At 39.2% G+C, this 26,460-nt stretch overlaps 1 protein-coding gene across 1 annotated transcript; it reads left to right on the plus strand.

Moving 5' to 3' along the window:
- Positions 1-7,021: 7,021 nt before the first annotated feature.
- Positions 7,022-19,081, plus strand: LOC127783723 (probable LRR receptor-like serine/threonine-protein kinase At1g51810). Its single transcript, XM_052310903.1, has 12 exons — positions 7,022-7,218; positions 7,521-8,064; positions 10,053-10,522; positions 13,488-13,629; positions 13,708-13,779; positions 16,556-16,633; positions 16,757-16,914; positions 16,995-17,307; positions 17,768-17,775; positions 17,874-17,942; positions 18,057-18,246; positions 18,435-19,081. Exons 1-12 carry the CDS (start codon positions 7,149-7,151, stop codon positions 18,796-18,798), a joined length of 2,478 nt encoding a protein of 825 aa, XP_052166863.1. The 5' UTR covers positions 7,022-7,148; the 3' UTR covers positions 18,799-19,081.
- Positions 19,082-26,460: the final 7,379 nt, after the last annotated feature.

Below are 26,460 nucleotides of genomic sequence, written 5' to 3' on the forward strand. Positions count from 1 at the left end.
AAAGGCCCAGCCCCTCCCTGGCACCGTTGGATGCAGGGTTTCTTCTGGATGGCGTGGATCACTACCCAATGACGGTTGGAGGGCAATTCCGACCATTCCAACTACCACAACCGTCATTGGTAGCCTATTTAAGAAGTTCCTATTCTCACTTACTCTACACACTTCAAGCAAGAGCTCTGTCATATTCTCTCAAGTTTAGTTTAGTAGTCTCAAGCTAGTGGAGTAGGAATAGAATATAAATCAGAGTTCGGAAGTCATCGAAAGAGTTCGGGTATGGCTCCAGTAGCTCTCCTTTCCACTTTTGTAAGATTTGTACTTTATTTAGAATATTCTTCTTTATACAAGTCTGGTATTGAATTACTTTCCGAGTATATGAATGCCAACTTTACTTTATATTCATGTTATACCGATTATACTGCTAGCTTATCTGGGAGATGCATAGGTACGTATATAGTGTTTGCTTATGCAATTACTCTATCTCATGACGATGATATTAGAGTAGTATCTGGTAGTTTAGGCGTGGTGTCTAGATTATGGGGTATCATTATTTGAGGTTATATACTGCGGATGAGAGGTGGGCCGCTAATGATGACTGCTCAGTACGGGTATTCCTCTGCTCGTGTATATAGTCCTAAGTTACTTTCCTGGGTAGGGTACTCCTCCGTATTTAGCCCCAGTTGTATGGTCATGAAAGGCTGTCGTAAGGAACTCGGCAATCAGGGGTGGCTTCTTGAAGTACCAGGAGGGCATCGGAAAGAGGTTATTGGCTAGTTAATCATATAAGTAGAATGTATGTATAATATGTATACTAGAAGTATAGGAATAGATTCTTTTTCTATTTTCTTTTCACTTAGCTTAGATAATTTAATATGAGAATGAGTAATTCTATGCTTGTGTGTCACTCTACCCTTTGAATTATATTAATCCCTACTTAGACTATGATTATTACAAGTAACATATAAATTATTAGTATGGTTCTCTCTACTATAATCTTACCACGGGATTAAATAAATACGTTACCCTTGAAAATACTCTCGGGTGAAATGTTACAATGGTATATCCGTTCGCTTGCGGATAAACTCTATAACCATAATATACCAGGAGTATTTCTGTGCCATTGCTGGGAATTATATTTCGTGTAATGTCGTTAAGAAATACCAACAAGCATTTCTGACACCGTTGCCGGGGATTATATTTCTAATAATGTCGTTAAGAAATACCAACACTTACACAACATGGAAATTTCTATATAAGTATCTAAGTTTTTTACATTTTTTTAAAAATATAACTTATCCACTATATGCTAAATAAAATACTTTTTTTTTGTTTTTAATAAATCATCTTTCATACACTACACAATATATTTTTCTGCTATTATCTCTTCTATAAGCAAATTTTCTCTCATATATCACACAAAAATATTTTTTTCTAAAATCTAAATATACCAGAAAAACCTTGAAATTTGTATACAAACTTCCATGTTATGTAAGGAGGCCACATAAAAAAGTTTTCTTATTTTTTTGAAACTTCTAATGAGATAAATCAATTATTAATCTTGTATATCTAAGGGTATTTTGGGTAATTTTAAAAAGAATGCCTAACCCAATGGTATCTTGTAAAACAATTTATAAAGTCGTCGGTATATTATAGAAAGAGGAGGCAGTGTCGATGGTAAATCGTTGAACTCGAATAAACTCAGTGGTATGGAATAGATTCTCTCTAAATAAAGGTGGCGATGCGCCGAAAGTTGTATTGATTGGATGTTCCTCCTTTTCTTACATGATCTTGGGTTTATATTTATACCCAAGGTATAAAACCTGTCTATTATGGACATGACTCAAACTTTGCTAAAGATAAAAGGAAAAACAAACAAGTCCATATGGTGGACTCTTACTATATCTCTAATTCAAACCGACATTAATATTCTAATTAATATATACAATTGTTGTAAATGGGCTCTATCCTTGTACATTAATATTCTAATTAATATGGTGGACTCAGCTATCTCAATCTTGGCCCAAACCAAGCCCAAGTCAAACTGTATTGGCTATCTTTCCATATCGGCTCAATCGAATTCTATTCTATTTCCAGCTGATGCGTAGTCTATCTTCAATCTGACTTGATTTCATACCAAATCCGCTTTGATTTGTTTCTCCTTTCCCGAGTCTGGTGCCAAATTCTGCTATTAACAGGGGTGAATTTTGTCATATGGTGGGTGTGTTTTCTTACATAATTCACCTGCATAGTCACATTTACTAATTCTAGTTGAAATGGTTAGTAATAAACCCCAACCACTAAGTTTGGTATTATATTTTGTATTATTTTGTGCATGATTTGATGGTTAAAGTTTGCACTTAGGAGGTGTGTACCAACAACTGAAGGCACCCATATCATAGAGAAATGCCATGCAACACCATATGGAGGCCACTATGGTGCATTCCACACACATGCAAAGATGGCAGAGTGGATTCTTTTGGCCCACCATGTATGAAGATACAAAAGAATTCATTCGGAAATATGCAAGATGCAAAAAGCATGGAGGTATGATCGCTCATGATGCGATGCCCCTAACATACAATCTTCAAATGGAACTGTTTCATGTATGGGGCAACGACTACATGTGACCTTTTTCAAAGTCCCATGATTGCGAGTACATCCTAGCCCTTGTCGACTATGTATCCAACTGGGTAGAAGCAATGCCATGCTGAGCTGCTGACGCCAAGCGTGCCTGCAAGAAGTTCCACGAGGTCACCTTCCCTCGTTTTGGAACACCGCGGATGGTAATAAGTGACGGAAGGTCTCATTTCATTGATAAGACCTTCTAGAACTTCTTTCTAAAGCTTGGAGCACAACATAGTATTGCAACTCCATACCATCCCTAAACAAGTGGGTCAAGTAAAAACATCCAACAAACAGATCAAAAACACTCTGCAGAACACCATACATGAGATGGGGAAGGCATCGAAGAACAAGCTACCTGATGTACTCTAGGAATATAGGATGGCATACAAGACGGCCATAGGCATGTTACCCTACCCGCACTTATATGGAAAAACATGCCATGTACATGTCGAGCTGGAGCATAGGGTGCACTAGGCCAACCGGACATGGAATATGGACATATAGGACAAGCCGGATGACACATGCAATTGCAATTGGAGGAATTGGAGGAATGGAGGGACAAAGCCAATCACAATGCCAGAATGTATAAGGAAAGAACAAAACGATGGCATGATAGACGAATCAAGGTGAAGTAGTTCGAGGTAGGAGACAAGGTACTGCTCTTCATCTCTCATGTGAAGCTCTTCAGAGCAAGTTGCTACGGCCATACACCGTCATCGACACTTCCTCACATAGTGTAATCACGCTTTGGAACAACGAAGATAATGCTTTCAAGGTAAATGACCACCATTTAAAAGTTTTCCTAGAACGGGTAGAGTGGTTAGGATGGGATATAGACTTAGTAGAGTTGGTTGATTTTAATGTGCTTTCCAAAGCCCAACATAAGCCTATTGGGCTAGACTATATCCAGCCCAACTCCCTGCCTAAGCCGGGGTGACCTGGGGCCTAGAGTGGTTCGGTTGAACCAGTCTTGCTGGTGGCCCCCTTGTTGTCCCCAGTAATCCACGAAGATATGGGCATAGAATTGTCCACTTTTCAAATCTTTCATCCGCCACATCTATTCTCTTCTTCCACCTCTAAGTTCATCTTTCATCCCTTCTCAATCTCTCCAAATTCCCCAAATCCATCACAATCCCATGGCGGGGAAGGCTTTAATCTCCTTCTCCAACTCCAATTCCACTTTCCACCTTGAGGGAGATATTGAGCTCGTCAATCAGGCATTCCCGATGCTTGAAGATGGCGAACCACGCATTCTAGAATCCTAGGCGATCTTGCCTCCTGTCAGGCGCGGCGAGGGGTCAAGCGGCCACCACGATGGATCGGCCGAACTGATCGAACCCCGTTTTGGCCATTCTGGTTCCCCGTTCGATCGTGTGCTCACCTTTGCTGAGGAGGATATAAAGGGGTATGGCCTAATCGTCAAGCTTCTACCAGAGGCCAACAACGGGCAAAATCGGCCCAAAAATCTGATCAATGCCCGTTTATTCCAGTGGAATGACGCTTCGCAACCGTCCCTCTGACCTGGTGAATGCCATGTTGAAATGGTGATCACCAAGTCGGAGGATGTATGTTGCCACCGGTATAGTCAGGACACCTCGTCCTACTCACCAAAGAGCCTATGGCTTTCCGTATCCATGGTGCGCAAACACCCACAAGATACGGGAAGGTTCTAATACTCACCATCATTCCCACTAAAAAGATGAAGATGGCGGCCTATCAGGAATCCCCACCTATCAGACGCCACATATCTCCACCTCTGATCAAGAGGTTGACAGGAGAGTTCGAGAGTGATGGAGATAAATATCCACATGAGCCTACGGTGGCTTGCTTAGCCTCCTCTATTGCTCAGTTGCCCGCTGAGAACCGAAGGCTTAAGGACAACGTGGTAGAGGGACATGTCGAGCTTGCCAAGCTCAAGGATGACCTTGCTTCCCTCCTATTGGTATTTGGTATGGCCATAGATAAATACTATTAATGGTATTTTATCATCTAATAACAACAACAAAATACTAATCATAAAAAAAATTAAATAAAGTTGGAGACAGAAACTCATGGTTGCGCTGAAAAATAGGACGGAGGGAATACCAAGCATCATTAAACTATTCATGGTACGAATCGGCAATACAAATTGGCAATATCATTATATACCGTCCACACGAGATTGGGCATGAACCGACAATGTTACTTAATATTTTAGCTCAAGCCGAACCGGCATTTTTTTAAGAAACACATTATGACAAACGCAGACATTCACAACGCGCGCACACTCATCCCTATGAAAACACACAAACATAGACCCTACCCCTATGAGCACCACCGAAAAACTGGGCCAGCATATCGAGATTAACGAAGTCACCACGACGGGTACATCACATACCACTGAAAGGATAATTAGGACTTGAACCCGGGTGGATAAGTTCCATCATAAGGAACCTAACTAGTTGAGTTACACTCACTTCGCGGCAATAAGTGATGGTAGATAACAATAGAACAAAGTATGAAACACCCTGTGAACTATCGTGACAGTACAAATTACCCCATGAACCACAAAATTAAACATTTTTAACCCTAAACTATCTATACTGGATGAATAAATCATCTGATCAAATCCGGAGTGGTTTCGTCCTATGTGGCATACACATGGCAATCCAATCAAGGCGAGCATTGAGGGGGCGCAGCGGGCTGCGGGAGTGGCAGAGAGGCGGGTGGTGGCCAGGAGGCCACTACGGGCGAGGGATGCAGCACCCCTCGTCAGCGCGGCAGATCATGAAGGTGGGCTGGTGCCCATTGCCGTCGGCGTGCTGGGCTGGCCTATCTTGCATGTGGTGGCCATGGTGCCCGAAGATGGAGTTGTTGGTAGATGGTGATGCTAAAGCCCTCATGGGCCTTGTAGAAGATGCGGACGGTGGACACAGAGTCGTTGCAGGGTACGTTGGCACTGCCGCCGACATAGGCCTCACCGCCCTAGGGGACGATCTTCCAACACTGGGAAGTTGTGCGCCTCCTAGAACTCCGTCGCTGGTGCCGCTGCCAAGCAGGGGCGGATCCCACGTAATTCATGGGTATTCAGCTGAATACCCATGAATTTTGGACACAAACCTAATATATATTGACCAAAATATATATGTACCACCATATAGTCTATCTAGATTTGTGATATTTATACCCTAACAATTCAATTCCACCCTTTTCTAGCTCTCCTTAGCCCAACAAGATCAATAGTCTTCCTAGTCCCTCCCTTTCTTTTGTAATATATTCATGCTAATTTGATTTTCTTGTTTACATTTTGGTTGTGGCAATTAATAAGCAATTACTTTAATGCCTACTTCCTCCGTTTCATAATGTAAGACTTTGTGTCTAGATTCGTTAACATCTATATGAATGTGGACAATGCTAGAAAGTCTTACATTATGAAACGGAGGGAATAGTTATCTTTGCAAATTGTATATACATCTATATATTGCCCACTTAGTTGTTTTTCTCTACATGTTGTTGTCTAATTGATATCAATTGTCCTACGGAAATAAGTTATATTCCTTTGCTAGCTACTAGTTTCTTCATGGTTTATGACTGTTTTCCTTCATTAGCAATAAATCAGAATATCTTTGCTATATAAAGCTGTCCACCTATGCTATACAATCTCCAAAAATTCCGAATTCTTTGGTACTCTTCACTCATACTTAGATCAATAGAAAATTGTTTGATGCTGATTATAGGAAATTGTAAATGTTTCTATATATTTTATTATATATGTGCACAATTCGTAGTAAAGGTTATGCATCAAAATGATGTATCGTACAGTCAATGCGTCAATAGGTATCGATATATCTGCTATTTTAGAATTCCGAATACCCATCACATAAATCCTGGATCCGCCACTGCTACCAAGCTCACCACCCGGGATCGTGTTGGCTCCTCGTCGACGGCGCCTTCGACTCCCGCCTCCATCACCAGCCATCGGATACTGTCCACCGTGCCACCATGGACCAGTCTCCACCGCCACGCTGTTCCCACAGCCGCTGTTCTAGGACGCCGCCTGGACTTCACCATTGCCCTGGGGGGCTGGCCTCGACGCTTCTTCACCGCCTACACCGGCTGCCCACCGTTGGCCACCGGGTCGCTGCTCCCGACGGCGCCGTCGACTCTGCTGATGTCCTCCCCACCATTTTTTAAAAGAAAAATGCAATCTGGATTGTCACGCATATGCCACGTAGGATAAAACCGCTCCGAGTTAAGCCAAGGGGGGTTATTCGTCCGGTATAGACAGTTCAGGTTAAAATATTTCGGTTTTGTGGTTTAGGGGGGTAAATTAATACCGTCACGATAGTTCTAGGGGTAATTAATACTTTTTCCTTAGCTATATATAGCAGTATACGGTATATATGTACATACCGTCAGAGTGTGTTACTGTGTGTGTATACATAGAGAGAGAGACACACGGCAGGAGCTAGGTATACAATGAGTTGGGCCATTTGCATGTGAAGCGATCCAGTTTTAGCTAATTAAGCACGGCTCGGCTGCCGACGATGGCCTTCATCGTGCCTTTCTTCGCGGCATTCGTGTTAGCAGTGTCTCCGGCGGTCGGACAGCGGCCAGGTTATTTTGTTTCTCTTTCGATCAGTCCATTCATATAGAATAGACGAATAGTAGTTAGATCGAATGATGGAAAATTAATTCCTGTACAAAATACTCAATTAGCAGAACATGAGAGATATTTGTACGTTTGTAATTAAACGCGGCGTTTCTCAGTTCATTTGGGCTTCATATATACATATATATATTCATCTCTTCTCTCCGTGCATATATATATATATATATATATATATATATATATATATATATATATATATATATATATATGTATGTATGTATGTATGTATGTATGTATTTGTATGCAGGTTTCTTGAGCATCGACTGTGGGCTAGAGGCCAACTACAGCGGCGGATACACCGACGACGACGGAAATTACGGCATCGTGTACGTACCCGACGGCGCATACGTCGATGGAGGAAAGAACGGCAGGGTCGCCGCCGAGTATGAGAGCGAGAATATGCGCGCCGACCGGACCCTACGGAGTTTTCCCTCCGGCGTGCGGAACTGCTACACGCTGCCCACCGTCGCTGGTGCCAAGTACCTGGTTCGGGTGGTGGCTGTCTACGGCAACTACGACGGCAAGAACAGCTCGTCGGTGTTGCGGTTCGACCTGCACCTCGGGGTAAACTACTGGAGCACCGTAGTTCCCGACCAGGTGTACTACGAGGCGTTGTTCGTGGCGTGGGGAAACCTGGCGCCGGTGTGCCTTGTGAACACTGGTCAGGGTACGCCGTTCGTTAACAGGGTTGAGCTGAGGCCACTCGAGGATGCGCTCTATCCGGACCACGTCAAGGCCAACCAGTCTATGAACACGTATCTACGTTACACCATGGGGACCATAAATATTGCGTATGTTAACGTTCTTTAAATTTCATGACAGTATTGTTAGTTCTATAAATATATGTGCATGAAACCTTTTGTCCACTGTAGTATAAATCATTTAGGAGATAGTAGTGGTATATTATTGGTCATAATTAAAGCAATATATGTAGTAACTAGAAAAAATGCCCGTGCATTGCAACGGGTAAAAACATTTTTGGAATGCTATACATCAAGTGGAGCTGTAGGTCCCCGATCCCCCCATCAAATCTGGCCAAATCCTCCGCATCAAATCCAGTCAAATCTTTCTCAATCTTTAAAAAAAATTTTGAGGGGTAACAATCTTTAAAATTGGTTGAGGGTTTTTATACACTTGTTCCCCTTTTCATTTTTATTAAAATCAGAGTGACAAAACTCGGGATAAAAACAATAGTTTTTAAAAGGAGATTAAATTCAATGAATTAAAGCAGAGTTAGAAGGGAAAATCATGAGGAAAATGGTGAGGGAGTAGTGGGAAATTGATTTTTGGCAATCAATTGGAGGAGGGAACGCATACAGAGGTAGATCAACGTGGCGGCGACGTTAGTGTTTGGCCGCGCGACGAAAAAAACATGGCACAGATCCTTATTGCGTGCGGAAAAATGCAACTAAAAAAACAGCAACAAAGAAAAAACATATGAAAAAGCTTGGAAAAAAAGGCCCAGAAAAAAGTGAAAAAGCAGATGGAAAAAAAAGCAGAAAAAAAGACGGACAAAAAACAGGCAAAAAGGAAAAAAGAAAAAGGATGAAAAAGGACGGAAAGAAAAAAAAAAGCCCAATACACTTTTTTTTCCGGTTTTCTCCATCCGATTTGTTTTTTAGTCCGATTGGTTTTTCTGCACGCAGTTTTTTTCCCTGGTTTTTTTCCACGCGGTTTAGATTGGTTTTCTTGCACGCGGTTTTTTTCCCGGATTTTTTCCACGCGGTTTTTCCGTCCGATCAGTTTTTTCGTTCGAGTGGTTTTTTTTGCAGCCTTTTTTGGCGACAGAAAAAAAAAGGAAAACTGACAAAAAAAAGGAAAAAACAGCGAAAAAGAAAAAAAAAGACGGACAAATTTTTTTTTAAGGAAACCTTGCGTATTTTTTAATTAGATATAGATATAGATATAACTAACTTCTGAAAATGGAAACGGAGCTGTACGTATGATCTTTCCTTGTGTTGGGAAGCGTGTCGTACAGTCTAGGTGCCCATCGTTTGGCTTATTTCCAAATAAGCCAAAACGGCTTATGAGGAAATAAAAATGAATTTGTAGGTCAAACTTTTATAAATGTGTTCTTCGTGACTTAAAAGCCAATGTTAAAAAAGAAGCTACGTTGAAAATATCTCAAAATAAATCTCAAAATTAAGCTTGAAAATTCAAATTTTGGCTTTTTCTTTAGCTGATTAGGCCATTTGATGGGAGCCATAAAATTTCAATCCTAATTTATAAGATTGCTTGGTATATTCATCCCATTTGGAAAATAATAGCCATGTAAGTTGTTAGATATTGTTCTGGTAAATGAAAAAAAAACAGTGGTATAGAAGGATAATAGAAACCAGTCAATTAACAAATATATTCTCTAGTGTAATTGTACTGTTACTACGTATATTCAATCTGCCCAAAAGTATAAGGGTACCATCTTTGTAAGATTATTAGGGACGGAGTGAAAAAACCTATAATGCCTTCTTACTAAACAAGGGGTTACCGACGAGTCGAAGGATGATTGGGGTTAGTTTGAATGCAAAACAAATTAATGAGGATCGATGTTTCGATGAAGAAAGTAATACTGTGAACAAATTTGTGGAGGGAGTATTTAGAGTGCACCACTTATCTCATACGTATATACCTACGAGGTAAGAGGGCGTGGAATATACTTATTCTCATCCACCCATTAATTCTATTTATCTATTATATGTATTCTTCTATTAACCCTAGTCTTGCTAGCATTACTGATTTATCTTTACTTTCCAATGTTTAATCTTAATTTATATTTATATAGGTATCCTTTGGATCCATACGATCGGTACTGGTTGGCAGAGGACAGTAACCCAATGTGGGGTTATCTTAACTCCAAACGGAACATCCAGCCGGAATCCATCACGGAGGTGCCCTCCGCGGTACTCCAAAAGGCCGTCCAAGTGGCTGGGAACGGCAGGATGCTCAACATTACATGGGAAGACAACACGCCCGATCTCCAGGTCACGGTGTTCCTGCATTTCGCTGACTTCCAGAAAAGCCAGCCCCGTCAGTTCAACATCTACTTCAACAGCTATGACAAGCCGTATCTGTACAGCCCATCGTACCTGGCCGCTGGGGTCGTCTACAGCCCCAGTTGGTATGGTGAGAGCGATGGAGAGTTCAATGTCACTCTTGTGGCCACTGCCAAGTCCGTGCTGCCCCCGATGCTCAATGCATTCGAGATCTACACCCCCATCAAGCATAAAACTCCCATGACCTTTTCCAAAGACGGTAAGAAAGCTGCAAATCTCAAATGCACAACCACACATATAGAACATATTGCTACATGAATTAACCGGATTAAGATCCTCTGCAATCAAATGTACGGTGCCTAGCTTTGTCACTGACATGTGGGCCCAGGGATCATCGGGCCCATATGTCAGTGACAAAGTCCTTCGACTGCGGATGATCCTGGTCCAACTTGCATCCACTGTAGGTATCACCGTTAAACGGTTGAACGGTCCAACTTACATAGTATGTCTATATAATTGGTTATGACCGTGGAGCCATGGACTCAATACACAAGAGATCAAATCATGATATGGTCGTGTGTGTTCATACACAGTACAAAGGCAGGAAATTATTCTTTCTTCGTAAAAAAGGAGAGAATTGAATAGTCTCTCTCTCTCTTAAAAAAAGTAGACTCAATTTGTTGTTCCATGTTGTGTTCACATGCCTTTTAGTTTAACTAGCATGGTGGACTGTGCATATTACATGGCTAACACAATTATATTATATTATTCTCATATAATACTTCCTCCGTTTTATATTATAAGTAACTTTGACTTTTTTCTTAAAGAATTTCTTTTATGTTTGATCAATTTTATAGAAAAAAAAATACAGTAGCATTTTCAACGACAAACAAAAATATCATTCAAAATATATTCAATATTATATTTAATGAAACTTATTTGATGTTCTAGCTATTGCTATTTTTTAAAAAAATTCAGTCAAACCTAATTAAGTTTGACTATAAAAAAGTCAAAACGATTTATAATATGAAATGGAGGGAGTAGCATATATATACTTTCATATTTTATTATTAAAATGTAACATAATTTTAAATTATGTACTAACCTAACCAAACTAACCAATGTGTAATATTCATATTGTATTATATATTAGAGATTATTATTATTATTTATTTATTTGTGAACTTTATTTATTTTTAAATTGTAGTCCTGTATTCATATGGACTCTCACTCCACCTTTAATATTTTTTATTTTTAATTGCAAATTTCATTTATTTTAAAATTGTTTTTTAATATGGAATTTAGACTTTTTCCAATATTCCTTTTTAATTCATAATTTTAGTTATTTTTAAATTGTATTCCTATATATACTCTAGATTGTTCTCCCAATCTTCCTTATTTTTTAACTTCAAATTTTGGTTATTTCTAAATTGTATTTCTTTATGTACTCTAAACTCTACTGTTTTTTTTTTGAATTCCAACTTATGATTAGTTGTAAATACCTAGATGAACTCTAAACTCTTCTTGCAAAATTTCTTTTTTTTAATTCCGAATTTATCTTATTTATAACTGTATTTCTATGTGGAGTCTAAACTTATCTTTCAATATTCCTTTTTCTTAATTTTAAATTTAAGTTATTTCTAAATTGTATTTCTATATGAACTCTACACTTTTCTTCCAATATTTCTTAGCTTTTAATTTCGAATATAATGTTACTTATTTCTGAATTTTATTTCTATATAGACTCAAAACTCTACCATTAGTTTTCTTTATTTTTCTAAATTTCAATTAGTTTTAAATTCCTATATGGACACTAGACTCTTTTTTTGGTATTCTTTATTTTTAATTTCGAATTTTTGTTATTTATAATTTGTATATGTACTCTAAACTCTTCTTTCAATATTCTTATTTTGTTCCAAATTTATTTTTTTTCTAAATTTTACACTATAGGAACTCCAGATTATTTTTCCAATATTCCTTACTTTTAAAATTTTGAATTTTAGTTTTTTTCGTAAATTGTATTTCTATACGGACTCTAACCTCTAATTTTAGTTTTCTTATCTTTTATTTTTGAATTTTAATTAGTTCTAAATTATATACATGTATGGACTCTACTCTCCTCCCTCAATATTCCTTGTTTTTTAATCCCAAATTTCAGTTATTCTTGGACTCTTTTTTTTCTCCGATTAATATGAGAATTTATATGCCATAAGAGCAAACGTGGAATCTATTTTTTCTATTACTTAAATAGATAGATAGATTAGTCTCTTGTGGTTATTCACATTAGTTATGCATTGTTTGCTCAATTAACAAATATCTATCTAGCTACGTATCTATCTACTTATATTGTTAACTAAGATAGCTTGAAAAGAAATCACCATGCTGACTAAAAGGCCTAAAAGTTTCCATAATAATCAGAGGAAAAAAAAAGAGAAATATTTGCACGGTCTAATGAACATTGACCCATAGAGTTATATAAAGTATAGATGTATTTATGAGAAGTTTGAAAATAAAGCTTATAATTATATATAAAATATAATCGTACTTTGTAAGATGTACCGCCTTGGGGATACAGTTTTACATATAAAAAGGGATACAAGAGTTGTGTATTCAACATTTAAAATCGTATAATTAATTACGTAGGAATATCCCTGAGTAGTAGTAAGTATACGAACCTCAAAATTTGGAGATATTTAATTGTACTGTGATGTAACCTGCCATTCGCATAGGTCGATTAATTGTAGGGGAATTCGTCGTTACAACGATAAATTCGTACAATTCAACGGAGACCTACTTCTCTGGTGGCCAGGGGATCCATCGATCTATTTAGCACTATGGGAGTATCTAGCATCACACAACTAAGAGTGAAAAAATATGCAACAGTTGAGTGTGAGGGATGATAAATTGATGCATTAATATATTTGTAATCTCTCGCAAAAGAATATTTGTAATCAAACCAAGCCAATTGTAGGCTACAAAGTGCACTTAAATATGTAAAAAGAAATGCACTGTTTGGAACACGAATTTGTTTTCCTTTTTATCTCAAAGTGCACTACACATTTAGTTTTGAGGCGATCATTTTTGTTATGCTACATCATGTTGTGCATCTCAAATTTTATCCACATTTTTTATGCATCCTTAAATGCACCTTTATATTTGGTTGCACGGTATCATAATATACTGTTGTGTAGCATAATATAATTTTATTTCCTATTATGTACTAGTTGAGGCCATCATGGCTATTAAACTTGAGTACGGGGTACTAAATAAGAACTGGATGGGTGATCCATGTTACCCAACCCAATATGCATGGGAAGGTGTGAAATGCAAAAACTCAAGTGAAAATATTCCAAGGATAATATCTATGTGAGTATTATTCTCCAGATATTACGTATTATATTACAACCTCTGTCTTATGTTTGATTACTTCAAATTGATGTGCAGCGATCTCTCCAACAGTAACTTGCATGGGGTGATATCCAGTAACTTCTCTTTGCTCACAGCTCTCGAGTGCCTGTAAGTGCGTTTCGAATTGCTAGGTCTCTGGTTTTTTTTTTATTGTGTTTGAATTGCTTTTACATGATTGGGTCCCCCATCTGCCAAGAGCAAGTTTAATGGTACCGCTAACTGTAAGCCCATCTAATACTCCCTCCATTCCATAATATAAGCCACAACTTCCATAATATAAGGCATGCATACATACATACAATTAACTAGGACCTCTTCTCTATTAAATTATTACTACCTCCGTTTTATGTTATAAGACTTTCTAGTATTGCCCACATTCGTATAATGTTATAAGACTTTCTAGTATTGCCCACATTCGTATTGATGTTAATGAATCTAGACACACATATATGTCTAGATTTATTAACATATATATAAATGTGGGCAATGCTAGAAAGTCTTATAATATGAAACGAAGGAAGTACTTTTTTAAACCCTCCACCCTCAAGATCTCTAATTATATTTCATGCATGCATTATATTTATTAGGGTGGTCCAAACTAGAAAATGATAATAATTGTTTTTTGGTCTTTAGGTTAAGGGTGGTTGTGCCTTATATTTTGGAATGGATGGAGTAATAGTATTAGAGTTCAATAATAGCTATAAGGTTGTTTTTACTTTTCTTCTTCTCTCTCTCTCACTTATTTAATGCATTTATCTTATAAAAATCTATTATAAATCTACTTACAAACATGATAGAAGATTGGTTAATCATTATTTTACGAGCTCATATGTAATATTATATATTTTTTCCCTTGATTGTCTCTTTTAACACTTTCATTATCTCTTTATATTTAATATCTATAAATTAGAGATACAAATATATATCCATTTTTTAATCCGTTTTAGAGGAAATAATGTGGAATATGATACGAGATGAGTGCTCCGACACTCCTTGTACCTGGCTCTAAATTTGAAGGAAAATATGGGTTAAAATATGAGAATGCATCGACCGTAATTTTAGCCATAATCCGACCGTATCCGCGCCATTTTCACTCCTACTGGCCTATCCCTACCGCTTGGCTCTCTTATGCTCCTCTCTGCTGCTTCTCTCTATTGCGAGGCAGGGATCCAAAGGAGTGAGAGGCTGTGGGGCCTGTGGACTTGGTCTACAGATCATTGAGGCACTTTGGGACTGCACTGCTGCTTGCTACTATATCAGCTTGTTTTCCAGTTCAACAAAGAGTGGGTTTGTGTCGCCCACCAATGCTCGTCAACCTAATGAGAATGTGCTCCGACATTGGCATCGCCTGTAGCTTCGTTTTCCCACCCACATATTGTTGGCTTGATCACCCGATCGACCGTCTCACTATGACGACTACTCCCTATGACCGATCGTATTCAAGCGCGTGTCTACGCCATCAAGGCCATAGTGCCACTGCCTATGGCCCACATCTACTGGCAGGGGCGGATTCACAATGGGGGCGGAGGGGTCTTGAGACCCCACTACTACCCTCAGGACAGTGGAGACCCCCCTAAGCCCCCACTAATTTTTTTTCCATAGATCTATAGGATGTGGGGACTGGAGGTTCGATTTATGCTGATGTAGTTTATTCAGCCCCCACTACTATTTTTTTCTAGATCCGCCCCTGTCTACTGGCTGTTACAGTGCTAAGAGGTACACTTCTCAGTGTAGCCTCACCATCAGTAGACTTTCTGCCACTACATCGATACGAAGCTGTAGCTGTGTTACCCCTTCGGGTCACAACATAGCCGCTTTCGTCGATTTTGCCGTCATTCAAGCCTCGAAATCCTCATCATCTGCAGTGCCCATCTTCTGCTGCTCAGGTTCTTCTGCATCTACATCGAGCCCATTGCCGTGTCATCTAAAGGTTTCCAATTATATCGCTGGTCTAGGATGATGATCCGACTGCCCTTCGGATTGGTTACCGACATTGTTCCAGGCCATTGGTCCTACTAATTCGTCTTCATCTTTGTCTTCCTTTCACCCACACAGTATCGGCAACACTGCTGCATGCATCCGTCTTGAGTCGTCCTCGGGCCTAGCAAACACGGTGCGGCATCTTGTCCTCCACGGTCCAATAGCATCATCTTCTTCGGCGTCATCTTTCTCAACGACTACCATGATCGTGTCACCGTCTTCGTCTTCAGTGCATCATCGCGTACCTTGGTCAAAGGCGTCGTCCCGCATGCCTATAACCATTTCATGGCGCCCCTTGCACCCTACGACTTGGCTAGCTCGCTCATCATTGGCACCCAACTTCGCCTGTATTGACCATGGCTATGCTATGCACAACTTCATTGACCATAGCTTCTTTGTGCCCTTCGCTTTGGCTACCTCGATAATGGCACAAAGGGGTATCATGTTGAGTACTCTCGCTAGTTTTTTCTTGATTCTAAATGCATGCTCACACTTAAACTACAGGGGATGTTAGACTATCTGTTAGTTAGAAATAAACCTAGGATAAGATTAATTTATATGGACTCCATTCGTTATGTCTATATCGTTACTTACTCTATGTATAATTCTGTATATACCGGCCCCTAAGTCTCAATACAATTATCCCAACTACGTTCTATGTCTCCCCTATTCTATTCAACAGTCAATTGTAATTGTCCTATCTAACGAATTTGTCTTACTGCATTATTTTAAGTGGGTTGATACATGATTTTCGACCAAGTTTTTCCCTCCTTTATTAAATCATAGTGGGTTGATACAACATTTTAAGTGGGTTGATACATGATTTTCTACCAAATTGATAATGTTAGATTGTTTCCAGATCAGGACATTACTTAACGTCTAAAGTTCATGTCACTTTCCCCAGAAATTTGTCAGGCAACCAATTGAATGGACCAATTCCAGATTCCCTATGTAAACTAAATGCAGGGTTGCTCGTTTTCAGGTGCGGGTATTCTTGTCTGTATTGTACTCACAACTCATAAATTGAATTACATATATATATTAGGCATGTGATGATTCCTTTTACAACAGCGTGATCACTGAACTAATTGATTTGTAATATCAGTTATGAGTCAAATGGAGATATGTGCAACAAAACAACAAGCCTGACCCGATCAAAAAACAGAGCAGCTATCTTAGCTATCTCAGTAGCAGCTCCTATGCTGGTTGTGATCGCACTTTTTGTTGGGTATTTGATGTGGAAAGCAAAAAGAAAGCCCAATAGTATGTATGCTCTTCACATATTATCTGTATTGAAATATATTAATTATTAATGTTTTTTCATTTTTTTTCTGTGCAACCAGCTTCTGCGTACAATCCTCCCAGAGTGCCAGAACCGATGAATGCTCCAGTAAGTGAAAAATATCACTGGGATCATCTGGAAAAAAATGAAAACCGCCAATTCACCTACGAGGAGCTGGAGAAGTTTACAAATAACTTCCAACGATTAATTGGACAAGGAGGCTTTGGGTGCGTGTATCATGGTTGTTTAGAAGACCATACTGAGGTTGCTGTGAAGATCCATTCCGAAAATTCACGGCATGGGTTTAGTGAGTTTTTAGCCGAGGTACTAAACTCAGTCGACAAGGAAGTTGAAGAAACTGTAGAATACAAATAGTATTTATTGAGAATAAGAATTACTCTCTTTATTTCACATTATAAGATGTTTTAGGTTTTAAATATATTCATGCATAGATGCATGTATGTGCTTTATATATGTGTCCAAATTTATATAGATGTTAAGAAATCTAGATGAGGAATGGGGATACCAAAATATCTTATAATGTAGAATGGAGGGAGTAATATTTTCTTCTAACTATTTCCAAAAAAGTATACAGTAACATTTATACATTATTTGAACTTGAGAAGCCACCTTGACTAATTTGAACAAATGTCAATATCTGAACTAAGATTTTTTTTTTTTGTGGCATTCTACATGTACTTGGGAATACCTGTAACAGAGTATTTAGTTATAGTACTGAGTACTATTTCTGAGTACTGACGGCTAGAACATTTGCTAGTTTGAATTATGTCAATGAAACGATCATACTTTCATTAACTAATTTATTCTATATAGCATTAATTGTAATGTAATAGAATTGCATAAAGTGCTGAAATTGACATGTGAAGTTTTTGATTGGGTTCTATTATAACTATCTGCATTCCATTCCATGCATATGAAGATAAAACTGGTGTGGGCGAATCCTTGAATTGGGCATCGCGTGTGCGAATTCTGCTAGAAGCTGCACAAGGTATACCGCAGCAGAAAGAAGCAAGATATTAGTAGTAAATTTCTCTTAAAAATAAGTGCTAAAACTCAAGCATTCTTCTTCTCACTACTGTTTTTTGGCATGTGATACATTTAGGCCTAGATTATCTGCACACAGGATGCAACAGGCCAATAATTCACCGTGATGTGAAAACAAGCAATATTCTCTTGGGTCAAAATCTACAGGCTAAAATAGCAGATTTTGGGCTTTCTAAAGTTTATGTTAGCGACATGCAGACTCACATGTCAGCCACGGCCGCTGGATCAATGGGCTATATTGACCCACAGTACGTGCTTCTATGTCCATAACATATCTTTTTTTTATATATCTACTTGTTATGTTTGGATTAGTGAATTTTACTTAATTCAGTTCGGAAGATATTGGAGTACTATTATTGCTCATATATGTGCGTCAGTCTCCAGCCTTATCACTTATTGCAATTAACTTATGCTTCTTAATGCAATGTGTTTTTAGGTACTATCTAACTGGTAGGATTACGGAGAGCAGTGATATTTATAGCTTCGGTGTTGTTCTTCTAGAGGTAGTCACTGGTGAGCGTCCGATAATACAAGACCAGGGCCACATCATCCAACGTATAAAAATGAAAGTTGTGGCGGGTGACATCAGCTCCATTGCTGATGCGCGGCTCAGAGGCGACTACGATGTCAACTCCATATGGAAGGTGGTGGAAATTGCCATGCTGTGCACAGAACCTGTCGCTGCTCAAAGGCCAACGATGGCAAGCGTGGTTGCAGAACTGAAGGACAGTTTAGTGCCAGATCCACCACCACATCATGCCGTCGCTATGTCGCCTACATTTGGTCCGTCGGCAAGATGAAGAAGCTGTACGCCTGTACCTCTATATATACCTGCCTTCGGTGCATCTAGATGGTCTCTCAATAATGGGGCATGATGCATGAATCCTAGCTATACATGTCGAGAACGCTATTGAGTCTTGTGATGAACGATGTCATGTTATTAATAGAGTACATTATTCGTGCATGCTGATGTGTGGATTAGCCTACATGTGTGCACGGCCGGAACAGTAATGTTGCATTAATCCTATACCGTTACCGCATGCATTCTCCTCTGTCAGGTTTTTGGTCCAAACCTTCAGTCTTCAGAGATGAGTACTCAAGCTCTTCATCATGTATATACTGGTCCGTATTACATTTTCCAGTCCAGGACCAACACAGCTGGACAAGCTCTTTTAGGATTAATAGTACAGCCAACTATTAGTTCTAAATCAACTATAGTCAACTTAATAGTCAATTTATACATAATAGTTACCTACAAACATATACTACACTATTAATACATAATCACACCTGTCATACATACATTTTGTCTTGGAGTCCGTGCTGCAGCTGGCTACGAATCTGTAGCCCGCTACTCTTCTCTCTCTTCTTTTATCTTCTTGATATGTATTTATAATTGGCTTATAGTATGCTATTGTACTTGCTCTTAGGGTGTGTTTAGTTCACGCCAAAATTGTAGATTTGGTTGAAATTGGAACGATGTGATGGAAAAGTTGAAAGTTTATGTGTGTAGAAAAGTTTTGATGTGATGGAAAAGTTAAAAGTTTGAAGAAAAAGTTTGAAACTAAACAAGGCCTTAAGCTGAAATGAATTAACTGAATCTGGTTTTCGATCAGGTGTACTACTGCAGCATGCACTTCTCAGCTATGAATTCTGAACTATGGCCCTGTGTAGTTCGCAAAACAAAAACTTTTCGCCCATCACATCGAATATTTAGACACATGTATGGAGTATTAAATATGGATGAAAAATCAATTACATAATTTGCGTGTAAATTGTGAAACGAATCTTTTAAGCCTAATTGCGCCATGATTTGACAATGTAGTGCTAAGTAAACATTTGCTAATAACGGATTAATTAGGCTTAATAAATTTGTCTCGCAGTTTTCTGGTGGAATCTATAATTTATTTTGTTATTAGACAACGTTTAATACTTTAAATGTGTATCCATATATCCGTATATCCGATATGACATCCGGGCCTATGCTGTGGACTCTCAAAGTCAAGAAAGGAATCGTGTCAAGTGCAGCTTTTGGGTGTTAGGAAGGGTGGGGGTGGTGAGGTTGGTCCATAAGAGGGGGTGTAGGATGGAAATGCTAATGGGCGATCGATCGCCCTGGGATGGGATAGCAATCAGATTCGCTCCACTTGGTTTCCTTTTTTTTACCGTATTACTTTCCTATTTTAGTATAAAGTTTATACACCTCAAGTTTACACATCTAAAGTTTAGAGATCAAAAGTTTATATATCCGATTTCAAATTTGAATTTGAATTCAAATATTTTTTATATATAGTATTTCTATACATCTAAAGTTTATATACCCGTTTCAAATTTGAATTTGAATTATATCTGATTCAAATTTGAATTTGAATTCAAATATTTTCTATATATAGTATTTCTATGCATCTAAAATTTACACACCTAAAGTTTATAGACATAAAGTTTATAAGTCAAGTTTACATACCCGATTCAAATTTGAATTTGAATTATGTCTGATTCAAATTTGAATTTGAATTCAAATATTTTCTATATATAGTATTTCTATACATCTAAAGTTTATACACCTAAATCTTTAGACCTAAAGTTTATAAGTCAAAATTTACATACCCAATTCAAATTCAAATTTTTTATGTATAATATTTCTATACAGAAATTTTTCTAACTTTTGATTTTTTTTAAAAAAATTTGTGGTGTACTGGAGGAGGAAGGGGGAGAAGAGGGAGGAGTACAAGGGGAGAGGGGGTGAACTGATCGCCGGGCGATCGCCCACTAGATCTCCCCGGTGTAGGATAGTTATTCTATGGGTTAGAATAGATTCCCTAATAATCAGTGGCGAAGCTATAGGGGGTGTTGGGTTGGGCCTGGCACCCCCATTGGTCCACAGACAGTATAAGCCCATCTGCTCCCAACCCTAATTTAAAGACGACCGAAGTAATTATCAGCTGGTACATTAGTACTTGAGAAATCTTAGCTAATTAAAAGATTGGTATTTTTCCATTCGTCACAATATCCGAGCCAATCCGTTTTTGTCCGTCACATCGATGTGAATTTCCCCGCTTCCCTGTCTCAATGCCCTTATGAGAAGCTAACCGAATCGAAAACATAAACACAAAAATTACAACCAAAATTCCCTCGAGATAACCCAATCTTGTAAACATTTCCCCCCGATCCCCATCCACGATTACAGATTATGAAAAATCACACATCCACAGTTGCCCAAATCCCCCATCCACATTTATAAGTTAGGAAAAAAATTCCACATCCACAGGTCAAAGATGAGAAGCACCTTAGAAATCAAGAAGAGGAAATTTACATTGATTCAATTATCCGTCAACGTCATCAACAACAGCAGAACCAAATCATGGATCAAAATTCTTCTGTCATATTAGACATTCAACAAAATAACAGGAGAACCAAACGGACTCACCGCCAACACCATCATCAATCTCCCTCTCAGCCGTGGTCACCTTCGATCCACACCTACCATGCGGACCTTCAATCCACACCTGCCATGCGGCCATCAAGGAGAAGGGGGAGGCTGCCGCTGCTCGTCGGAGGATGAGGCCGTCACCACCACCATCCACTACTAGCTCTAGGCCGAGGCCGTCGCCGCCGCCACTGCTGCGTTGTGGATCGGGCGGCCCTTGGCTTCAAGGCGGCTGGATTCAGTGTCCGCCGGCCTCTAGGTGGCCGAATCCAATGGGATTCAGCACACTCCTCCCTCCCGCCGCGGGATTTACTGGCCACGAGTCCAAAGGCGTCAGATCCGGCGGCAAGCAAATGAATCGGGGCGGCGAGCTGAGGGGAATGACGAGCGGCGATGAGGACGAGGAAAGAGCTCCTATTTTTTGTTTTTTTTTCTCTAACTGCTCATGCGGATAATTATCGGGGGGCGGCGAGGAAACGACGCTCCTTTTCTGTTTTTTTTTTCTCCTACCGCTCAGGCGCTCACACGCAAGCTTCCCACTTTTCTAAGACAATGCATTTTTTTTACTCACTCATGCGTGTTTTGATCATTAAGATCAGATTAGCCTTAACTGTAGATTACTGCTACTGCTTGACACACACATATACTAGCTGTGATGCATTAGCTAGGTTTGTATATGTGTTTTTTTTCACATCTTTTGGGAACAATGATTTACACATTAGCACATTATTATTTTTGCATGTTTAAGAGTACACCTAATTAATTGAATCAAATGTTAATACTCCCTCCGTTCCTTAATACAGGGCGTACCGGTTGCCAACACAAAGACCAATAAAACAGTTTTAATAGCAGTTGCACCGATTAATTTTCTCCTTTCAACGTGTAACGTTTCGGTAACTACGCTAGCATTAACCACCATGCTGCATGCGCCTGACTCCTGCTCTTTCTTTGCACCAGCATGCACATGCATTATCTCACGCGCTTTGCCCGCCTGGCATAACGCCATCATCAATACTTGCATGCACAAACAGTAGCCCCGCCTTGTATTATGGAATCCGGTGGAAAAGCAGTTACGCCCTATATTAAGGAACGGAGGGAGTATGATATTTTAGAGAAAGAGAAGTGATCATCCATAAAATCATCCAAACAAAATCTCTTACAAACCATATCTCTCATACAGGCAACCAAACAAAAATCATATTAACCAGACTAGATAAATGCAAGCAACCAAACATATGCATATGTATCTCCTCGGTCATGTCAAACTTAGCCTGGATGAGAGATGGGCCAGGGTAAGGAGATGCGAGCAACCAAACACACGTGGAGGATGGGTAGCTTTTGTTGATGCATGCCGATGTTTCTTTCATTCAAGGATGTTCTGTCCGAGTACTGATACACGAACTTTTATCCCTCCCTACTTAAAAGAAACGGATTTTTCCAATCGTCACACTTTTTTTCATCCGTCGCCTACACAGACCATGTTGAATTGTCCGATTGAATCATCCAACGGTTTAACTCGCTTCGGTAATGACCCCTCACAGTTAGAAGGGAATTATCCGCCTTGCCATTCACTTAATGCACCTGCTCCTCCCTTGTCCCTTCTCCGGTTCTCCTTTCTCTCAATCAGTGATGGGTTGGTACCGGCACTTGCGTCCTCTCCCTTGACTGCCTATATGTCATCTACGCGTGACACAATCGCTCTGTACGCGAGTCCAGGTATAATTTTAGAAAAAGGAGATCGCATACTTTGCCACGCGGGAGTTGAAAAAGAGCGAGTATTTCAGTTTGCAATAGTGGTTTTTATCCATCCTAATTGTCATTGAAATTTCTTATCAATATTTAGCCTAATAAATATTTTTTATGTCTTTTACCCGTAGCGAAGCACGGGTATTTTGCTAGTAATCAGAAAAAGGGAAATTGGAGAGACCGATGTTTCACCGAACCAACATCCAATGCATCGCCTTGGCTTCGTCATGAAGCCTGGTCGCAGCGATGTAGTCACTGATCGACATCGCTACGCTTCACTTTCGCGCGGCGCGCTCTCCCTCGTCCGGCGCTGATCGCCAATCGACCGATCGCGTGCGTCTCGCTAGGGGTGAAAACGGTACGAAAACAGACGAAAACCTTCGTTTTCATTTTTTTTGGAATCGGAATCGCAATCGGAATCCCCGGATACGAAAACGGAATCTATGACTATTATTGAAACCGAAAACAGAACGGAGCGAAAATGAACCGGCGCGAATACGGTAACGAAAATTTATCGAAATTAAAAACCCCTCAAACTGATAAATCAATTTAATAAATTATCTATGTTTAAAAGAGTAATGTTGTTGATAAATCCCAATGTAGGACAAAAAATATTCTTATGTAATTTTAGATTTGCATAACCAATATTTAAAAAAAACAGCCAAACATCATGGTATTCACTATTTAGTGCTTAAAAAAAGAATAGGGTATTTCAGTCATAAATTTTCTAGTAATTCCGAGAAAATTTTTGGAAATTCTGAGAAAATTTCTGAAAAGTTTCTGACCGATTCCAAGTTCCGACTGAAACTGCCCTTATCATTTCCGATTCCGTTTCCAAGAAAATATTTCTGAATTCGTTTCCGTTTCTGAAAAATTCCGAAAAATTTCCGACCGACATATTCCGTTTTCGAAAATAGGTTCGTAATCTGGAAAGTTTCCGTACCGTTTTTACCCCTACATTTTACCCCTACGTCTCGCCACGCCGCCACCATCCGCCGAGCAGCCGGCTGAGGCCCCGATCGAGCAGGAGCAGAGAGCAGGCACAGCCCATCTACCCAAGCGTTATGTTTAGGGTTTAGGGTTTTGTTCTTTCTCAATATCGCGATGCCACTAATTGGCTACTAAATTCTTGCCGTTAGTTTTCCTAATCCTCGACCCAAATATGTAGAATCATAGAATGAAATCATCGATAATCAATAATCGATTTTGTGATTCCTTCTTGTTTATAATTTCAGCCAGTCACATTAAAATTGCTAAGTGTGGTTAGCCAAGATAAAGAGTCTTGCTTGAGATACAATTTTCTTTTGCATGGCAAAACACTAAACATATATGTTGCCTTATTTTGGTGCTTATGAGATGTTGGAGACTTGAGTTAATAGACGTAGACATATTATACATGTTCACCATTGTAAATTAATTAGCTCTCGATAATAAAGAATGCATATTATACGTGATATATTATACATATGGGAAACCAGATAAATTTTTTTTCAGACTAGAAAAAAATACCCGTGCATTGCAACGGAAGAAAAAAATTACAGCAAAGAACAAATTTGGAGGGTTTAAGTTTCGTCATGATTTGAACAAAGCATATCCTTTACGTGGATTTACCAATTAACTTATTCAAAAAAGTCTAAATCAGCTCTCATATTAGCACGACACATGTGTGGTATCTTCACTAAGCTAACAAATAATGTAGTCGCAAATTAAAGTTTGCATCAAATATCGCAAAACATAATACATCAAAGAAAATATAGGTAGTTCAATTCAATCCTAACATGTGCAATACATTAACTCCTTCACCCAATTTCATGTGATGTCAAACCAATCGATCAGACACATTTATTTTAGCGAATGCATAAGAATACAAGAAGAGGCCATACTCAACTTAGCGGGTTCTCTCTTCCGGTTCACAGGCGTCGAACCCTCCATTACAAAAAGAGCCCAGGAAATGGAAAGCACATGTAATCAACTGCATATGGATTTGAACACTATCCATCGAAGTAAGATTATGTAATCATTTGACTTGAAAACTAATTATTATTGAATTTTAATTACCACTGTTTTGCCAAACAAAATTTGGAGTGGGCCTTCTACTGTTGAGCGTGCATGGCTCGTGCACATGATATGGGCTCGGACTTGTGCGCGGGCGACCGCAGGACCGATCTGGACGCGAATCATCTGTGTGGAATTGTTTCTCTCCTACTCCAGCATGGATGCATGCACCAATCGACCATCGTGTTCTCTCCTATTCCTGCATGGACAATGGACGAAGCGAAGAGTATGAGGAAACAGGATGACGTAATAACGAGCAACACATGAAAATATTCCAGAATACTTGCGTATTTTTTAAAAAAATAGGTAGGTATAGAATTAAATTAATTTACAAATAAAGTAAGTGTGGGAAGAAAATAACATGGTTGGATTTAATTTCTATTACATTCTTCATGATTAATTACAATATCTAGAATTTTCTCGGTTTTTTCAGAGATCAATTGCTAATTTTAATAATACAACGATAATTTTAGTAATTAATTTAAATTAAAAATAAACTAAAAATCCTCTCCTAAGTCTGGGCCAAATCTGGCCCGTTCTTTCTTCCTTCTCGCCCAAGCTGGCCCGCTTGCTCCTCCCTCTTCTTCTCTCTCTTGGGCCACCTCTTCTTTTCTCCCGCTCGGCCTAGCACCCGAGCCAGCCCAGGCCGCTCGAAACACCCGAGTTTGTACGATGCTACCGGAGCCGCATCCCTCTCTGAATCTAGCTGCGCCGTTGCTTCCCTTACCAAATAAGATGTGAAAACGAAATCCCCTAATCCTCCTCTTCCATTCCTCCATGAAATCCCCAAATGTCCTAAAAGGAAATCATGTGAATTTCAACACTATTTCTAACCCGGAGAACTCGGTAAAACCCTAGCTTCAAGAGGAAAGACTCATAGATATGGCGGATGTGATAGTATTCGAGACGACGGACGAAAAACCCACCGGAAGCCATATGTATTTTTTAAGTAGGTATAGATATAGATACAGATGTACCACCTCCCTTGTTACATGTCATGCCCTGTGCTGTCTCTTAAACCCCTATCCTTGAATCCTGGTTTCGCAACTGCTAATAAATATAATATATTTATTATTTTTTTATAATAATTAGTATAATGAAAATAAATTGCCGGGAGTTTCGCGGGTAATAACTGACTTACCTGCCCTTCGGACATCTCTAACCATCTCATAGCCTCCCTCCCGCCTTCCCTCTTCTTCCTCGGCTTCGGCCGCCGTGCTAAACTCTCCGTACA

The sequence above is a fragment of the Oryza glaberrima genome, chromosome 9 (genome assembly GCF_000147395.1).
Source record: "Oryza glaberrima chromosome 9, OglaRS2, whole genome shotgun sequence".
In the NCBI taxonomy this organism is placed as follows: Eukaryota; Viridiplantae; Streptophyta; class Magnoliopsida; order Poales; family Poaceae; genus Oryza; species Oryza glaberrima.

Excerpts from the sequence above, each read along its gene's own strand:
- LOC127783723 (XM_052310903.1), top strand. The coding sequence starts at position 7,149 with ATGGCCTTCATCGTGCCTTTCTTCGCGGCATTCGTGTTAGCAGTGTCT. Across the intron at positions 7,219-7,520 it reads GGCGGTCGGACAGCGGCCAG|GTTTCTTGAGCATCGACTGT; the intron begins GTTATTTTGTTT and ends ATTTGTATGCAG. Across the intron at positions 13,780-16,555 it reads CTCACAGCTCTCGAGTGCCT|AAATTTGTCAGGCAACCAAT; the intron begins GTAAGTGCGTTT and ends CACTTTCCCCAG.